Source organism: Mastigoproctus giganteus, chromosome 12, assembly GCF_048544385.1.
Source record: "Mastigoproctus giganteus isolate SK-2022 chromosome 12, ASM4854438v1, whole genome shotgun sequence".
In the NCBI taxonomy this organism is placed as follows: Eukaryota; Metazoa; Arthropoda; class Arachnida; order Uropygi; family Thelyphonidae; genus Mastigoproctus; species Mastigoproctus giganteus.
Genome location: NC_143586.1, coordinates 131,627,012 through 131,645,204, shown reverse-complemented (window position 1 = coordinate 131,645,204; position 18,193 = coordinate 131,627,012). Strand labels below are relative to the sequence as shown.

At 35.6% G+C, this 18,193-nt stretch overlaps 1 protein-coding gene across 1 annotated transcript in view; it reads right to left on the bottom strand.

Moving 5' to 3' along the window:
• Window positions 1-18,193, bottom strand: part of egg (SET domain bifurcated histone lysine methyltransferase eggless) — a 536,019-nt gene that overhangs the window by 338,808 nt on the left and 179,018 nt on the right. Inside the window, exon 9 of the mRNA XM_090386075.1 lies at window positions 9,514-9,601. Coding sequence (XP_090242201.1) covers window positions 9,514-9,601 — 88 coding nt within the window. The remainder of the gene's footprint in view (window positions 1-9,513; window positions 9,602-18,193) is intronic.

The window sequence follows — 18,193 nt, the reverse complement described above, 5'->3', positions numbered from 1 at the left end:
ATCGCCATCCACTCCACACCGGTTGGAAAAGACCAGAGTTCGAATCCCTTTCATGACGGGAGGAATTTATGGGTATTTTTCACAATGTGGCTGAGTTAGTAGGGAGAGGGTAGCATGGTTTTTCTCCCGGAAACTCTGGTTTATCATCCAGCAAAACAGAAAATCGACCTCAGGACACACGCAATTTATAAACAATATGCGCAGAGTAACATGGCCTTAGTTGCTTATGCTCCTAAAAAAATAAAAAAGATATGATTACTGAAGATGCTCAAAAATTACTGGGTAGAAAAAAGAGGCTGGCGAACAGATTTGGTGGAAATGGCATTGGAGGTAAGGCCAAATCAATTCAGAGGATGACAGAGCAGATGAAAATTCTAAACTTCCAAATTTTACAGTAAAAAGCATATGGGAAGGCATAAAGTTAGCTGAGAAATTAGAATCTTATTTTTTGAATGAAAGGAGCCCAAAGTTTAAAAGGGACCTTCAAAAATCCTTAGTTACATATAGATGAAATTCACAAAGATTTATCAAACAGAAGCAAACAAACCCAGATTGATTTTTTAAAGAGAGCAGAAGATACATGAAATCTAGAATGGTATATTTTTGTTAGTTTTGTTAACGAAATAGTGTATTTTTGTTAGTTTTTGGAATGTAACTTCCCTTTTTGTACTTTTTCTTAGTCCCGTATAACACAGTTTTGCACAACATGATATTTTATAGGAACATAACTACCATGTTATACGAGGGCTACTTATGATGCTTACTATTAAACATTACAAGATGTAATTAGTACCTCCTGTTATGACTGGTTGTGAGTGAATTACTGAAAGTGCATTAAGTGAATTATTTAATATGATACTCATTTACTTATTGTGTCATAATCATTCATTATTAGTGTCACTTAAAAACTCTACTCTATTAAGATTTCTGAACGTACTGTCTTTGATTTACTCAGGTCTCCTGTCAATTACATATTTTCCAGAGCAATACCTAAACTTCGGATTATTCCTGATAGTATTCTTTGCAAAAAAAAAAAAAAAACTACAACAATATGTAATTATCAATGCTTGTTATTCCTATCTTCAATTTTTAAAGTCTCGTTCTGGGGCAGTCAGCAAAAGAACACTTAAATTGTATATTATTTCTTTCTTTCTTTCTTTTTCTTAATTGTTAATAAAGTAAATAATCCAAATAAAGAATAGCTTACAAAATAAAAGCATAGTGTTTACATTTTACATCTTAACCACACAAAAATAAAATATATAATTAATTAACTCAAATATAGAATAAAAACATATATAAAGAATACAAAATCTGGCTGATTTGTAAATGTGTCATACTGATAGGCATTTAGTTCAGAATATTTATGATGTTATGATAACTTTTCAAATATGCTTATTAGTTTTCTCAAAGAAATAAATCTTTATGAAACCTATTTATATATTAATGGACAAACACGCCTTAAAAAACAGTAAAAATCAATGCTTAACTAAACGCCAGTGAGAGAAGTTAAACCAGGGATTTTCATTGGTCCTTTTCCATATAGTCATGAACCAGAGAAAGACATTCCTGCTATTGATGAATATTTCAAAGACCAATTTTGTAAATCAATTCTGGGGTATCCTTGAAACCATGACTCTGTTTCATAATCATCAGGAAAATGCTTATCATGCAAAAAATAACTTGGGTGGAAAGAGAAAGAAATCTGCAGAAGCAAAGCCTCTCTTTGCCTTCCCATAACTGCTATCCATCAATATGTAAGTGAATTATGAAAAGTAACCAACAAGATAATAAAGGAACTGTAAATATTTGTAAATAGATGACTGCAAAAGATTATTGGAATTAGATGGCCAGAAGAAATAATAAATGACAAACACAAACAGAAATACAAATAAAACAATTTGAAACACAAAAATAAATATAAGGATTGTTGTTCTCCATTTTGTTTGCTTTATCTATATTTCTATCCCAAATAAACTGAAGAGAAATCAAAGTTAAAGGCAAAATTCAATAAACACTTGGTAAAAAAAAAAGCAAGGAAAGAAAGGAGGAAGAACAAACAGGAAATAGCTAGAAACAATCCTCCAGGAAAACTCTTCCATCTAACTCAGATAAAAATTGAGTTAGATGGAAGAGTTTCCTGGGGCACTCTATGTTCCAGCTAGGAGTTAAAAGGAATATCAACTAAGAAAATACTAACAGTATTGTAGTATGATTTTGTTTTCCAGGACTAATGATTTTGTATATACATGGCTGGGTTGCCAAAGACTGCCTAACAAAATACAGTAAGCACCGATTATAGTGATCACTGGTTATTAGAATCAGCCACTCAATACAATCAAATTTCAAAGAACCGATCCAAATCAATAAAATGCACTATACTTTCATTGTTTACTAGAATTATATTTTCGGTTATAAGAATCAATTTTGAACGCCACTGTGATATTTTTCTAAAGCACATTTCTGGAGGTCACATTTATAGAGGTCATAACCATAAAACAATAAAAACAATTTGCAGTTTCCGCTTTATTGGGCTTTTCTGTTAGTGCAATAAACGGATAGTAAACTCTATCTTATTCATTTGCAATAATACCGATAGTGGAATTCTGTGTTTTCACATTATTATGGTGAAATCTATTTCCCCTTCGCTGAAATCTGCTCTTCATTTCTATATCTAAACTTCATCTCACTTGTGTATGTCATGTTAGTTCCAATTTGCATGTGCTGTGTGCTTTGTTATTGATTGACATTTATTTTTTTTACTGTGTTTTAAATTTTACTACCAAAAAAAAAAATGTCAGTGAACAGAAAGAGAGTGGATTTGGGTGTAAAATATAAGTTATGAATTATAGAAACGTACAATAAATTAAACTCAGGCAATATGTCTCAAAGGGAAGCGGCAGTAAAATTAGGAGTGCCTCAGTCATCTTTATCAAAATTGTTAAAATAACATCACACATTAAACACTAATGTGATTAGTGAAACCAGAAAAAGGAAGCATGAAGGGAAATGCCAAATAGTAGATGAAGCTCTGTTCGTTCGGTTCAAACAGGCCAACTCGCTTAATGCGCCAATCAATCGTAGCATTCTTCTTCAAAAAGCTAATGATTTTTCTGAAAAACTACACAAAGAGTTTAAAGCAACGGACAGATGACTGACCAGATGGAAGGAGAGGCATGATATTGTTTACAAAAAAACTTCCCAAAGAAAATCAGGATTCCGATAGTTCTACAGCTGACACCTGGTTGAAAACCTCTTGGCAAATTGTGTTAAGCACTTATAATCCTGAAGACAATTTTAATACAGATGAAACAGGGTTGTACTACAGGGCTACCCAAGACCAATGCATGATTTTTAAAAAAATTCCTCTGCATCTGCAGGAAAGAATATCAAGGACAGGATTACAGTTCTTTTAACATGCAACATGACAGGAACAATCAAGATGAAGCCACTAGTTATTGGCAAGAGTAAATCGCCTAGATGTTTTAAAGGAGTAAAACAGCTGCCTGTTGAATATGCCAATAATACCAATGCTTGGATGACAGCTTCTTTCTTTGAAGATTATCTTCGTAAATGAGATTTGAAACTGGATAAGAAAAACAAAAAAAATTGTATTGGTTTTGGACAACTGCCCAGCCCATCCAAAGTTGACTTTCAAAAACGTCGAATTAGTTTTTCTATCGTCAAATACCACATCACTGATTCAACCTCTCAACCAGGGAATAAAAAAAACCTTTAAGACCTTTTATAAATCGGATATGAGGCAAAGAATCATCCAGTCTATAGATGAAGGTTTGGGAACATCATCCAATATCACAAAGCAGATAACTGTTCTAGATGCACTTCATATGACAATGAATGCCTGGAATGAAGTTTCCGAAACCTGCATTAGCAACTGTTTCAAAAAATGTGGATTAATTATTCATGATGGGCAACTAAGCTACGATACTGATCAAGTTGAAAAGCCTAAAGACATGGTTGAACAGGAGTTTAACGATTGGGTGGACATAGATGGTGATCTACAAGGTACTACAGCTTTAACAGATGAAGAAATTGCCCAGTCTGTTACTGATAATTTCGTCAAGGAGGAGGAAAATGAACCCGAACGAATTCCAGTTACAAAATGGCAAACTTGTGAAGCTTTAGCCGTCCTGAGGAGAGCATTGGAAGAAACTGGAGCAAAAAATTGGTGCAGTGAAATTTCTTCACTGCATTTGTTTCTAGATCATTTTCTTGGAAAACTGCATTTTCTTTTTTCCATAATTTCATTTCAGTTAACACTACATATAGTTTGTTCCACTATTAGTAGTGGCAAATGATACAAGGAAGCAAGCTTATACAACATCAGCAAAAAAAAAAAAAAAAAAAAACAACCATTCCTGGAAAACCCCCTCTAACAATCTTTCTAATCCTTTCTTAAATTTATTCCTTTCAATTGAAGAAATAATTCAAATTTAGCAATCTCGTGTAACACAGAAAACCACATGCAAAAGGACAGTGATTTTTGATCACTTATCCTTCGTGATAAGTGATCAAAAAACACTGAAAAGAAAACTTAAAACCCTTTCTTCCTTAAAAAGTTGATTTACAGATGTGGACATTAAAATGTAAGAAAAAATAAATTCTACAGCAAGTTCAAAGAAAGGTAAGTAAATTTTAATGTTTATTAATATATTTACATAATATAATCATGATGTAAGTTTATAACATCTTTGTTTTAAAAAATTAGTGTTAAGCTTCACAAAATGTGGGATGCATTTTTCCTCCCCCTGAGGAGTAATGTTCACTCATTTTTTTCAGAAGGGCATATGTTGTTTGTATGAAGCACTTTTTTAATAAAATATGGGCAGACTTTTTTTTTAATTCCTTGCTTGATTGATAGAGTTTAGGTATATGTATATTAACATATTAATTTATAAAAATATGTATATTCAAAGCTAAGTTTTCTGTCAGATAAATTTATTGTACTTGTTCTGGAAAGGTGGGGCAAGAAATTTATGATATATTTTAAGAGGGAGAGGTGCAGGGTATTAAAGTTTGCAAACTTCTGGATTAGTATGAATTGACTTTCAAAATTACTGGTATCTCATAAGTAACGCCAAATAAATATAAATAACATACACGCAACCCCCGTATAACACAGTACTTCTACAACACAGTTTTGCTCTAACACGATTAATAAATTGTGGCAATCCTCACACAACATGGTACTTATGAATTGTCGCAGTACTTATATAGGTTAGAGAATTGTCGCAAACCTCGCATAACAGGGTATTTTTGAGCTTTTGTAAGGGGAAAACCCTGCTATTATGTCAGATATAATTTTTCAACATTTCCACTCTTTGAATCTCTGCTGTTGACTCACTAGTCAAAAAACAAAACTGGGAAATCCCTGTATTTTATTTGGTTGGGAAATCCTCGTGTTATGTTCTGTGCTATTCAATTGTGGAAAAATCTAGATTTCACAGTTTTATTACCATTTGATAGCACTCCAGGCCATCCAAGAGATTTAAGTCATCCAAACGTTGAAGTTAAGTTGCTACAACCACAGTTGTACTAGGTTAATACAGCTTCTTTCATTCAGTCAGTTCAATACAGCTTCTTTCATTCAGATCAAAGCATTATATCCACCTTTAAAACTCATAACATCAGAAAATCATTACAATGAATTTTGGAAAAAATTGATTCCAAATCTATTGAAGTAATGGAGGCATGAAAACATTTCACAACTGTGGACTGCATCAGAACTACAGCTTTATCCCTCGAAGAAGTAAAACTGTCAACATTAAATGCATGTGTAAAAATGTATGGCAAGAGTTAGTTCATTCGGGAAATATAGTCGAACCAGCAGAAAATGGAATCGGTGCAACAGTAGAACTTGCTATGTCAGTAGGAGGGTAAGGATTTGATGATATGACTACTGAAGTCCTTGTGGGTAGCACAGTTAATAGAATTGCCCTCCTCCCCACACCGAGTGGAAAAGACCTGATTTCAAATCCCTTCGATGACGGGAGGAATTTTTATGGGTCTTTTTCACAACGTGGCTGAGTTAGACTGGCTCGGGTGAGGGCAGCATGGTTTTTTTATCCCAGAAACTCAGATTCTTTGTCCGGCAAAACAGAAAAATCGATCTCGGGACACAATTTATAGACAACATACACAGAGAGTAACATGGTCTCAGTAGCCGGTGCTCCTAAAAAAAAATAAAAAAAAAAAGAAATGATTGCTGAAGACGTTCAAGAATTACTGGTAGAAAAAGAGGCTGGCAAAGCTGATTTGGTGGAGATGGCATCAGAAGCAAATCAAATCATTTCAAAGGATGATGGTGCAGATAAATTCTAAACTTCCAAATTTTACACTAAAAAGCATACAGGAAGGCATACAGTTAGCTGAGCAATTAGAATCTTATTTTTTTAATGCAAATTCTTCAACTAAAAGGAACACAAAGTTCAAAATGGAGCTTCAAAAATGCTTAGTTCAATGCAATGAAATTCACAAAGATTTATGAAAAGCAAACAAAACCAGATTACAGATTTTTTTTTTTTTTTTTTTTTTTTTGAAGAGAGCAGAAGATACACGAAATCTAGAATGGTGTATTTTTGTTAGTTTTGTTAACTCTGTAAGCGAAATAGTGTATTTTTGTTAGCTTTTGGAACTTATTCCCCCTTTTCTGTACTTTATCTTAGTCCCGTATAACATGGTTTCACACAACATGCCATTTTATAGGAACCTAACCCCTTATAACAGGTAACCATGTTATACGAGGGTTACCTGTACTGCCTATTCACTTTATAAAGATCCATGAATTAACATATTAAACTGCCTCTTGCCCAAAACACTGCTCTGACATGATATCAACAAGGTATTGAAAAGTAACAAGAATACTAGACGAATTATGAAACGAACCATTTTTAAATTCATGGAGTGCTATAATCAGAGGATTGTACTGCCAAATTCTCTTCCATTTCATTCCACAGATGCTCAATGGGATGCCAGTCTGGGAACCGGACTGGACAGAGCAAATGTATGGAGTCTTTCCTCATGTTCCTTACATATAGGAGAGGGGAGGTTCAAAAAAGATTTGTATTCACCCAGAAGTAGTTGTGATAGATAGAGGAAATATTTTTGTTTGATACTGTGAAATCTCTATAGCAACCACACAAATTTTGGCTTTGATCTGACAGTTTTTGGTTTTTCTTTTTGTAGCACTGAATAAAGTGTCACGATGAATAAAACAGAATGCAGTTTAGTCAGTTGGTTTCTTTTTCTAAAAGGGAAAATGCCCAATAACAATCCACGAATAAATGGTCGCTGTTTATAGAGAAGACTTACTGCCCAAGTTAGTGTTTTTGTACATTGATATAAACAATTGAAATGTGGAAGAACCTCAGTGCATGATGAAAAAATCCCAGGATGCTGAGAAAATTGTTGTAACAGAAGAGATACCAAAAAAATTGACGCATTAATCCTGAAAGATCGCCATATTAGCAACAAAGAACTAGATGCAGAGCTACAAATTAGTGTGGTCTATGAAGAACATCATCAACTAAGAGTTGCATATGAATAAAGTGTCTGCTAGATGGGTTCCCAAACTTCTGACCCATTACCAGAAGAAGGAAAAGGCACACATGAAATGTTGTCGATGTTCAGGAAAAGCAATAGGAGTTTTGTTCATGGCTAGTCACCATGGATGAAACTTATATCCATCACTATGATCTCGAAAATAAACAAATTTCAAAACAATGGAAGCATGCAGCATCACCATCCATCAAAACGTCAAAGGTGCAACCAAGTGCTGCTAGCAAGGGATGCTGTCAGTTTTCTGGGATCAGTGTGGTGTAATACTAACAGATTACCTTCAAAAGGGCTGTACTGTTGTTATTTGTTTTGTTTGTTATGAGCTTTTGGTTTTTATGAGCATTAGCAACTAAGGCCATATTGCTCCAGGGATATGCAGTGGTCATTCCCTGACCTTTCCGCATCCTCCATATTTGGTGGTCACGGGCTCGAACCCCGGTCTAATCAAGAAGCATGTGCTATGCACTGCTGCTCCTGCACACCTGGCTATGGAGGCGCCGGGCTGTACTGTGATGACAAATTATTATTCCAACCTCCTCATAAAGCTACATACTGCTATAAAAGATAAAATATGGGAAAAGCTGTCAAAAGGTTTGTGCCTGATTGTTAATGTGCCTGCACATTCCTCACTCAATGGAGTGAAGTATGTTCAAGAATGTGGGTTTGAAATATTACTGCTTGCTTATTCCCCTGATCTTGCACCCTCAGATTTCTTCTCTTTTCTGCCCTGAAGTCCTTTCTTCAGGGAAAACACTTTGCTGTTGTTGATGAGGCAATTTCTGCTGGCGAGTCATGGTTTGAAGATAGTCAGACTTCTACAAAACTGGCCTGTGGAAGTGCACTGAGAGGTGGCGAAAATGTTTCATTTTACCTGGTGACCACGTTGAAAAAGTGTAATACATAGCATTTGTTTCAATCTTCTTTCACAACTACTTCTGGGTGAATACAAATCTTTTTTGAACACCCCTCGTATTTGGCATGGAAGGTGGTTATAATGTCATCTTGAATATAATCCTGCTCACAATGGTAAATGTGAAACACTATGAGGTTTACCAGACCCTCAACAATGTCCCTGGCATTCACAGTGCCCTCCAAATGGAATCCGGGAACCAAGAGCATGCCACAAAAACATACCCCACACCATTGTACCTTCTCCAGAAGTCGGTACTCTCAGTAAAACAACAGTATAGCCTCACAAATGTGCACTCCTATAAGTATTGAAAAGCAAAAATCAGGACCCATCAGACCACATAACCTGTCTCCAGTCCTCCTGCATCCACCTTTTGCATTCCTGGCACCAATTTCAGCCATAATTTCTGGTTGGTGCCTGAGATCAGTAGCTTCCATGAAGGTCTCCTACTCCCATAGTGTACTGTTTGTAAGATTCTTTGCATGGTGCATACTGATATCTTGTGATATTCCCACATTAAATTGAGGTTAATTATTCCATCATTTGACAATGATTGTACTTGCTAATCTGCTCTACACATGCTTTAATATAACCTTAAATTTTTGGCCATTTCAACCTATTCACTAATGTTTTCCCAGCATTTTTTCATTCATAATGAATGAAAAAATGCTGGGAAAACTCTAATGACACTTATCTTTAAACACTCAACAAGTATAGCCCTCCACTCTGCTGTAGCAGCTAATGACTAATTTGGGCACTAGTTGGGTTACATAGCTTTACAATGCTCTGCTGAATACATTAAGCATAATTTGATCTCTTCAATTTACATATTCTTGCATACTGTTACACACAGCCCAAATCTTCATGGTCCTAATATAAAACAGGGAATAACAGAATGGGTAAGAACTCAAAAAGCAATTTTTAATTTTGAAAGCTTCTCTTTAAAATTAAAAAATGTTTTTTTCTTTTATTTATTTTGGTTGTCTTTTTTTCTCTCATTTCAGGTATTAATATCCTACAATTACCTGTAATTATTCATTACTTTGGGAGGTTCAGCAATAATTCCAGCATACAGAGAAGACATGGGACTCCAAGACTCATCTCTATAATGAGCTAGGATACAAGAAAAAAGAAAATTGTTAATTAATAAAACAATACATAATTAATCTTATATAATAATAATAATAATAATAATAATAATAATATAATAGTAATATTTATATAATAATTTGCTTCTTTAAATATTGAGAAAAAGACAAAAATCTGAAATATAACAAACAGAGAAAATAACAAAATTTAGGAAAAATTATGTATAGCAAAGTCCAATTTACTGCGCTTGAATTTAAAGTTTATCTAACTTATTTTGTTATCTTGACAAATTTTGTCAAGATATTTTGTGCACATTCCTCTTGATAAGAACTCGATATAAGTAGCATATTATTTTCAATTTCACATCTTTGAATTTAGCATACTGAGTATTCAGCCTAGTCAACAAAATAAAAAAAAGTTGTCTATTAGCAAAAAAGTGAAAATAATGTGATTAACATTCACACAGTACTGGGAGTACAATAGAATGCCAAAAAGAAATCAAATAAAAAAATGAGGATTGTATTCTCAAGAATAAAGAAGCCGTTGTCAGAGCTGATTTTAAACAGTAGTAGTAGTGGTAGTATTAGTAGTAGTAGCAGTAATAGAGGCATGTGTATGGGCTTATGAAGCATCAGCCAAAAAAAAAAAAAAAAAAAAATCAATTTCACACAACCATTCCCTCTAAAAGTTTGTCCAGTTCCTCCTTCAATTTATTTATGCTATCAACGTCCACAACGACAGATGGAAGTTTGTTCCAACAATCAACCATTTGCTGACTAAAGGCAAATTTCTGCACAGGTTCGTAATCTCAGCAAGTGGAAGAATCCCATCAGAATTCCGGGTGCTCAACCCCTTCAAAGGCCTCACACAGCTCAATCAGATTAACTCGCAGGTGCCAAGTCTCCAACCACTATAATTTGCAGAACTTAAGTCTTTCTTGGTAAGAGGATCACTTCGATCCCCTCACCAATCTTTTTGCCCTTCTCTATACACACTCAAGCAACTCTACATCCCACCTAAAATGATCCCTCCAGACCTAGCGTGGCCTGAAAATTGGCTTATACAAAGGGATAACCACCTCCTTTTCCCTGCTATCAAAATTCCTGTATATCATTGACAATACCCCATGACCTGCTCTAGCAGCCTGTCTGCATTGCTCAGAAAACTTCATATCTGACTGCCCAATCATCCCCCTAGTCTTTTTCATTTTCTACCACCCTAAGTGTAGTACCACACAGTTGGTATGTTTTGCTAGGGTTACTTCTACCCATATGGGTAGAAGTAACCCTAGCAAAACATACCAACTGTGTTATATATAATTGACATATGCAGTACTTTGCATTTGTCAATGTTAAACTTCAGTTGCCACTTCTCACTCAGCCCATCTGCCCAAATTTTCTAGATCCTGTTGCAGTAGCACACTGCCATTACTGTCATTAACAACCCTGTCAACCTTTGGATCATCTGCAAACTTCGACACTAAGCATGATATACCTTCATCAATATCATTGATAAATATACAAAACAACAGTGGGCCCAAAACCGAACCCTGTGGGACTCACTAATAACATTAGTCCACGAAGAGCAACATTCATTGATTACCACTCAACCACCCTTTTGTCCATTGTAGAAACTTACCCTTAACACCAAAATGCTCCAATTTGTAAAGTAATCTTCATTGCACAATAGTGCCAAAAGCTTTCTTGAAATCCAAGTATATGATATGAAAATTATTTTTTGCATCAAGTTCCTTTGTAACCACATCATATTATCCAATCAAATTGGTCAGACAAGACTTTTTCTTAACAAACCCATGCTGTGTCTGAATTATTGCTGAAGTCACTTCATTATTTTCCCTGGAACAGAAGTTAAACTAACTGGTCTGTAATTACTTGTGTCACCCTTAGATCGCCCTGTGTGAATCGGGGATATATTTGCACATCTCCAGTCCATGGGGACCTCCCCTGAGTCCAAGGATGCTCTCATAATTATGGCAAAGGGTTTGCTTACTTCCTTTGCCACCTCCTTTAATATAACTGGATAGATCCCATCCACCCCAGGTGCCTTTCTTATGTTTAACTTCAACAATTTCTACTCCACTTTGCTCATAGTTATTACAAAATCATTATGCACCCTATTATAGTTTGATAAACTTCTGGCATTTTTCTCCCTTAACTCCTCATGTGTGAATGTAGATGCAAAATACGCATTCAGTTTATTAGCTATCTGAGCAGGATCATCAACAGTCAAACCATCGATATCAAGTGGACCAATTTGACTCATCCCTTTCCTTTTAGATTTTATATAAGTAAACAAGTCCTTGCTGTTTTTCTTAGCATCCTTTGCCAAAGCTTTCTCATATTCTGCCTTTGCTTGCCAAATCTCCTTTGTGACTTGATTATAGACTATATCTGCTTATATCTGCTTAGGCTTCTGTGTCACCTAATAATTTATATGCATCCCATGCATTTTTCTTCTCTGCCACAAGTCTCATTAGTTCATCTGACATCCATTCATGCCTAAACCAGATTGAACAATATTTCTTAATTGGTATGAAAAGTCTAGTAGCTACCAGGGCATTTTTATATATTTATATGCATTCCTTGAGAGCTTCCCACTTATAATTTGCTGTTGGTAACATCATCAGTTCATCCCACTGTACAGAAACTGTAGCAAAAAACAGGAACAAAATCCCTTCCCTTTATCCCTGATGGTAATTATATCTTTAATTAAATCCCACATCAGTACACTTTGATCACTGCCACCTAGTGGTTCCTTTATCTGCAAATAATTCTTTACACCTGAATAATCACTGCTGATAACCAGATCAAGAATATTACCCTCTCTGGTTGCCTCTCGAACATGCTGCTGCAGAAAACACTCATGCAGTAAATCCACAAAAGTCTTGCTAGTGTGTGAGTGTGTTCGCACTTCCTGTTCCTATTCTTACAGTTACTACATACAGGTCTTTCACTTTTCTTACTAAAGTCCTTGTATGCATGCCCAATATGGGCACAATATCCACAGTATCCATTCTGCAGTATTTCGATGTGTCCATATCCTAAGCATTTGTAACACTGGGCAACTGAGAATATTTCCTTATATTTATATGCCATCCGATTAGCATATATTCTCTCTCTTTGCTTTATAATGCTCAAACCTCAATCTGACTTCCAATACCCAATTTGACACATTTCCAATCAATGCTGCTCTTCGTACACTAATGTTATTAGTAGAGTCCTGCAGGGTTCGGTTTTGGGCCCACTGTTCTTTTGTATATTTATCAATGATATTGATGAAGGTATATCAGGCTTAGTGTCGAAGTTGGCAGATGATCCAAAGGTTGACAGGGTTGTTAATGACAGTAATGGCAGTGTGCTACTGCAACAGGATCTAGAAAATTTGAGCAGATGGGCTGAGAAGTGGCAACTGAAGTTTAACATTGAAAAATGCAAAGTACTGCATATGGGTAGAAATAACCCTAGCAGAACATACCAACTGTGTAGTACTACACTTAGGGTGGTAGAAAATGAAAAAGACTTGGGGGTGATTGTGCAGTCAGATATGAAGTTTTCTGAGCAATGCAGACAGGCTGCTAGAGCAGGTCTTGGGTATTGTTAATGATATACAGGGAAAAGGAGGTGATTTTCCCTTTGTATAATGCACTACTTATTGAGACAATTTTAATATTTTCGTGAAATTCCTTTTTAGATACCCCACGATCCTTACAGTTCTTTATCCATATCTGTTCTAAGAACTTCTCTCTCTGCATATCCTTCTCAATATCAAACACTACAATTCTTGGATGCACAGTTCTTGGTATCACACACACACACACAAGTCTGACCTCCTGAATCCACAGACACCCTGATTTTCTTAATATCATCCTCCCCCTCCACCAATACCACAGTCGCTTATCATTCTTATGTTCTTTACTATCACATCTTTTAAAACTGGTCTTACTTCCTTCAAGACTTCTTGTTTTACTTGTTTATTTGTCTAACTTTTTGCTGGCCGCCTTAATCAGCAAGACCTTAGGAGCTTCTTTAATTCTTTAGAAGATTCTTGGACAACTTTAACATAAGTTAATTTTTCTTTCTTCTTGCCTTCTAATTGCTCTTTAAATAGCAAATTTTCCATATGTATGTCCATTGTCTTGGTTTCTAGGACATCACAAAGATCCATCATTGTTCTTATAGCCACAGTCTGAACAGGAATATTAATAGCAGGGAAAAGGTTTCTAGGACATCACAAAGATCCATCATTGTTCTTATAGCCACAGTCCGAACAGGAATATTAATAGCAGGGAAAAGGAGGTGATTATCTCTTTGTATAATGCACTACTTATTGAGACAATTTCAATATTTTCGTTAACTAAGCACATCATACAAATAAACTCTCAACCTACTTCTCATTTCTTTGATGTGCTCAAAGCCTTCATGCTTAGATCTTTCTTTACTTTCATCATTTCTCCTTTTCTTATATGCTACTCTCAATCTCTTAGCACTACCTTGGTCCTTCTTCTCAGCGCTATTACCAGTTCCAGTCTTTCTCTTCTTGGGATCATTTGGACCTTGTGAATTCTGTGGAAGGTTAGAGAGAGAGAGAGAGAGAGAGAGAGAGAGAGAGAGAGAGAGAGAGAGAGAGAGAGAGAGAGAGAGGAGGATCTAAACTGCGGGAGTCCTTGGCAAGGTCTTACCAGCAAACACCCATCTCTGTTAATTCTTGAACCTGCATGAGAATTTCACCCGTTATTTCCTCTCTTTCATCGTCTGTCACATCTGATGTTTCTGCAGCTAATTCCTCTTCACTAATGATATCTTCTGGCCCAGAAGCACCTGATGAACCCGCCATTGTATACAATAAAACTATAAATATATTTACAGTTAAAAGTTGAATCTCAATACAGAGAAACAGCTACTCTACAATATATACAATCAAGGTTCCAGAGTCCTGGCTCACAGCTGTCTGAATGATTCACTAAAACACTTCCAAACTCTATCAGAAGTGATAAAAACCATCCACACCAAGTCAAACGAGTTGTCATCCCAGGAGCGTAATCTCAAGGGTATGGAAATAGGATTAGTGATTTTTCCTCTGCTCCAAGCAGTAAAATTATCAGCCCATTTAGCCAGCAGGGAGCACCACCCAACTGCCCACCCCAGACTACGAGGAAGTAAAGCTAGCTATACCGGTTCTGGCACAAAATAACAATCAACAGCAAGAAAAGCAAGTTTTATAACTCACAAATCAAATTTTTTAAATCACTCAGATATCTCAATGTACAATTTACCCCAGAATAGCACCTTGGGGATGTACAGAAAGGCCAGACAGGATAGTAGGGAAGTCAGTCAAGAAGCATATAAAATCTAAGGCAGTGCATCCAGTCGACAAGGTGGCCAGTGCAACTGAGCCAGTGTGGTGTGCCATAAGCACTAGGAGAGCAAAAATGAGAGTAGGAGTGTTTTATAAGCCTAATGCTGAGACTATGATGAGTACAACAAACAACTGTCCAGAGAAATAGAGCGAACCAGTAAATCAGAATGTCTTATAACGGGTGACTTCAATTTTCCAGATAACTTGTTGGTTGGTCACTCAACACTAGAAAGCCTTTTGGGGATTTACTAGATAATTTTTTTTCTACAGCAGTATGTTAGAGAGGTAACAGAGGGGAAGCGATACTCTTAATCTGATTATCAGCAATGATTCTTCGTGCATTAGGAATCAGTAGGGTGGCCGTGATCGGACAAATCGGACACAGCAACACAAACTTAATGCAAAAAATAATTATGATGTCATATACTTGGAACTGAGGAGAACTATTGATATTATAGCACAAAAAAGACTGCTGTACAAATTGGAGCAGTGTGGCATTAAAGGCAAGTTACTGCCCTGGATAAAGAGATGGTTGAGTAGAAGACTGATAGGGGTTATAAATGAACACTGCTCTTTATGGACTAATGTAATTAGTAAAGTATCACAGACTTTGTGCTGAGCCCATTTACTGTTTTCTAAATTAATTAATGATACCGATACATGTATATCAAGCTTAATGTCTAAATTTGCTTGGTGATATAAAAGTTGGCAGGGTGATTAATGACAGTAATAAGGGTAAACTACTGTAATGATATCTAAAAAAAATTAGGCACATGGTCTGAGAAATAGCAGTTGAAGTTTAATTGACAAGTGCAAGGTACTGCATATGGGTGTCAGTAATCCCAGATCAATGTACCAACTGTGCTGTATTACACTCTGAATAGTGGAAAATTAAAAAGGACTAGTGGTAATTGTGAAGTCAGATATGAAGTTCTCTGAGCAATGCAGACAGGTTCCCAAGACAGCTCATAGGATTCTGTTGTTGTTGTGGTGGTGTTTTCTGGCGCAATGGCAACTTAGGCCATATTGCGCCTAGGATTTTTTCTATGATATACAGGTACTTTGCTAGCAGGGAAAAGGATGTGATTATCCAATTGTATAAGGCTACAATGTTAGGCTGCATCTTGAATACTGCATACAGGTTTGGAGGGCTCATTTTAGAAAAGATGTAGATCTGCCAGAACAGGTACGGAGAAAGACAACAAGATTGCTGAAGGGAATGAAATGATGGTCTTACCAAGAAAGGCTTCAGTTCTGAAAATTGAAGCATCTGTAGACTAGACAGGGGCAAGGCAATCTGATTGAGGCATTTAAAGCTTTGAATGTATTAGGCAAGATCGATAGTGATGGCATTCTTCTTCCTGGTCCGACTGTGCGCATGAGAGGGCATAAATTCACACTGAGGAAGAATGGCTGCAGGATAAATACGCAAAAGTTTATCTTCAGCAGCAGGTAGTGTTGATTGATTGTTGGAACAAACTTCCATCTATTGTTGGGAAGTGGGCAGTTGAATAATTTCATGAAAGAACTAGACAAATTATTAGTGGGTTGTGCAGATAATGTGGAAGGGTTGGTGGTTTTTTTTTTTTTTTTTTTACTGATGAAGCTTGCTTTCTTGCATCAGATGCCACTACTACTACTACTAATAATAATAATAATAATAATAAAAACTTTTATTCAGAAATTTAAAATATATTATTTTACTTTACTTTGTTTGAAAAATGTATTTTCCTTAAATTTGAGACAACTTCTTTAAACCATGATATCAAAAAGACTGAGTGATCTCTGACCTGTATATATGATAGTGAATCCCATGGCATGTGACCTAGAACAGTTCAATTTGTTAAGTTCTTTATAAATACTTTGACTATTACCTTAATAATAAGAAGGGTGCAGCTGATCGACGAACCAATTAGAGATATAAAACAGTGTTCATATATAAATTATTTCATGTACTATCAAAGCTCAGTAAACAATACGCACAGTACACCAACTTCATTCAATTTTTCTGCCAAAAAAATTAAGGAATGATTATGAAAAAGAACAGGGGGAAGACATCTACATCTGGATTTTATCACATATACCCTTATAAAAATACACATGAAGCTCTTCTAATCATTGCATTACCAATTCAACCCTTACAATTATAATATAACAACCTGATTTACAATGTCAGTTAGCAATCTGCACAAACACATCAATTATTTAATTACTTAAAAATTAACTCATTAAATTCTAGTTAACATCATGAACATAATTCCTGGTCGAGGCTTCAAATTATTTTTGAGAACAAACATATTCTCAAATATTGTGAGCAAACACATTCAAGACTAGTTTTATAATGTGTAATATATTTATTTATGTATATGAGTACAGGATTCTCTGATGGACTGGAACTAATCTCAGTAGAAACTATAATGTCTGTCCTCTTCATAACATTATGAACCCAACTAATTATTTCATATGCCCACCAATGCATATGTAACTGCACACCATTGATTAAATAAAATATAATGCTACTAAGACCAAATATTCTCAATTTGGAAGCCTACAGCAAAATCTGTCTAATGATTCAACACTAGACAACTTGTCCCCAGTTCTTCTATACAACTCATATCTTCCAATTATCACATTCCAAAATAAAGAATGGGCACAACAGGTGTCAATATCTTTAAATAAGGTTAGCACATCCAAAAGCTACATAAATGTTAGTAGTCATGCAGTAATGCTTTACATATCTAATGGGGGCATTTTAGTTTCAATTTGTAAGACATGACTTGCTAGTGGAGAAAAAAATGCTACAAAACAAGACAGAAGCAAAAATAGCAAAAAAAGGATAGCAATAAGCAATACAGTTTGCAGGATAACAAAATATGTAAGTATTGATTTATTTCTCACTTTAAGATATACCTATCCGGTCACTGTTTTGCAAGGAGGCCAATTATTTCACTCCTTCCAGAGCCCATACCATGTTATCGTATGGTGTGGTCTCTGATCAGGTCAAGCAACTTTTGGAACAGCAAGGTGTTTTGGCAATTAACTTCATCTGATGCATAAAAATTAGCCACACCTCTGAAGAGCTTGGTTGTTCTGAAACCAGGATTTTTCTCTGCTGACTGATATGGGCATTCACAGAACTCCATAAATCAATCAGGATCATCCTTATTCAAGAGTATTCAGAAATATCACACATTACAGATTACACAAACCAGGTCATTCCAGTGAAGCAAACAGCTTCAC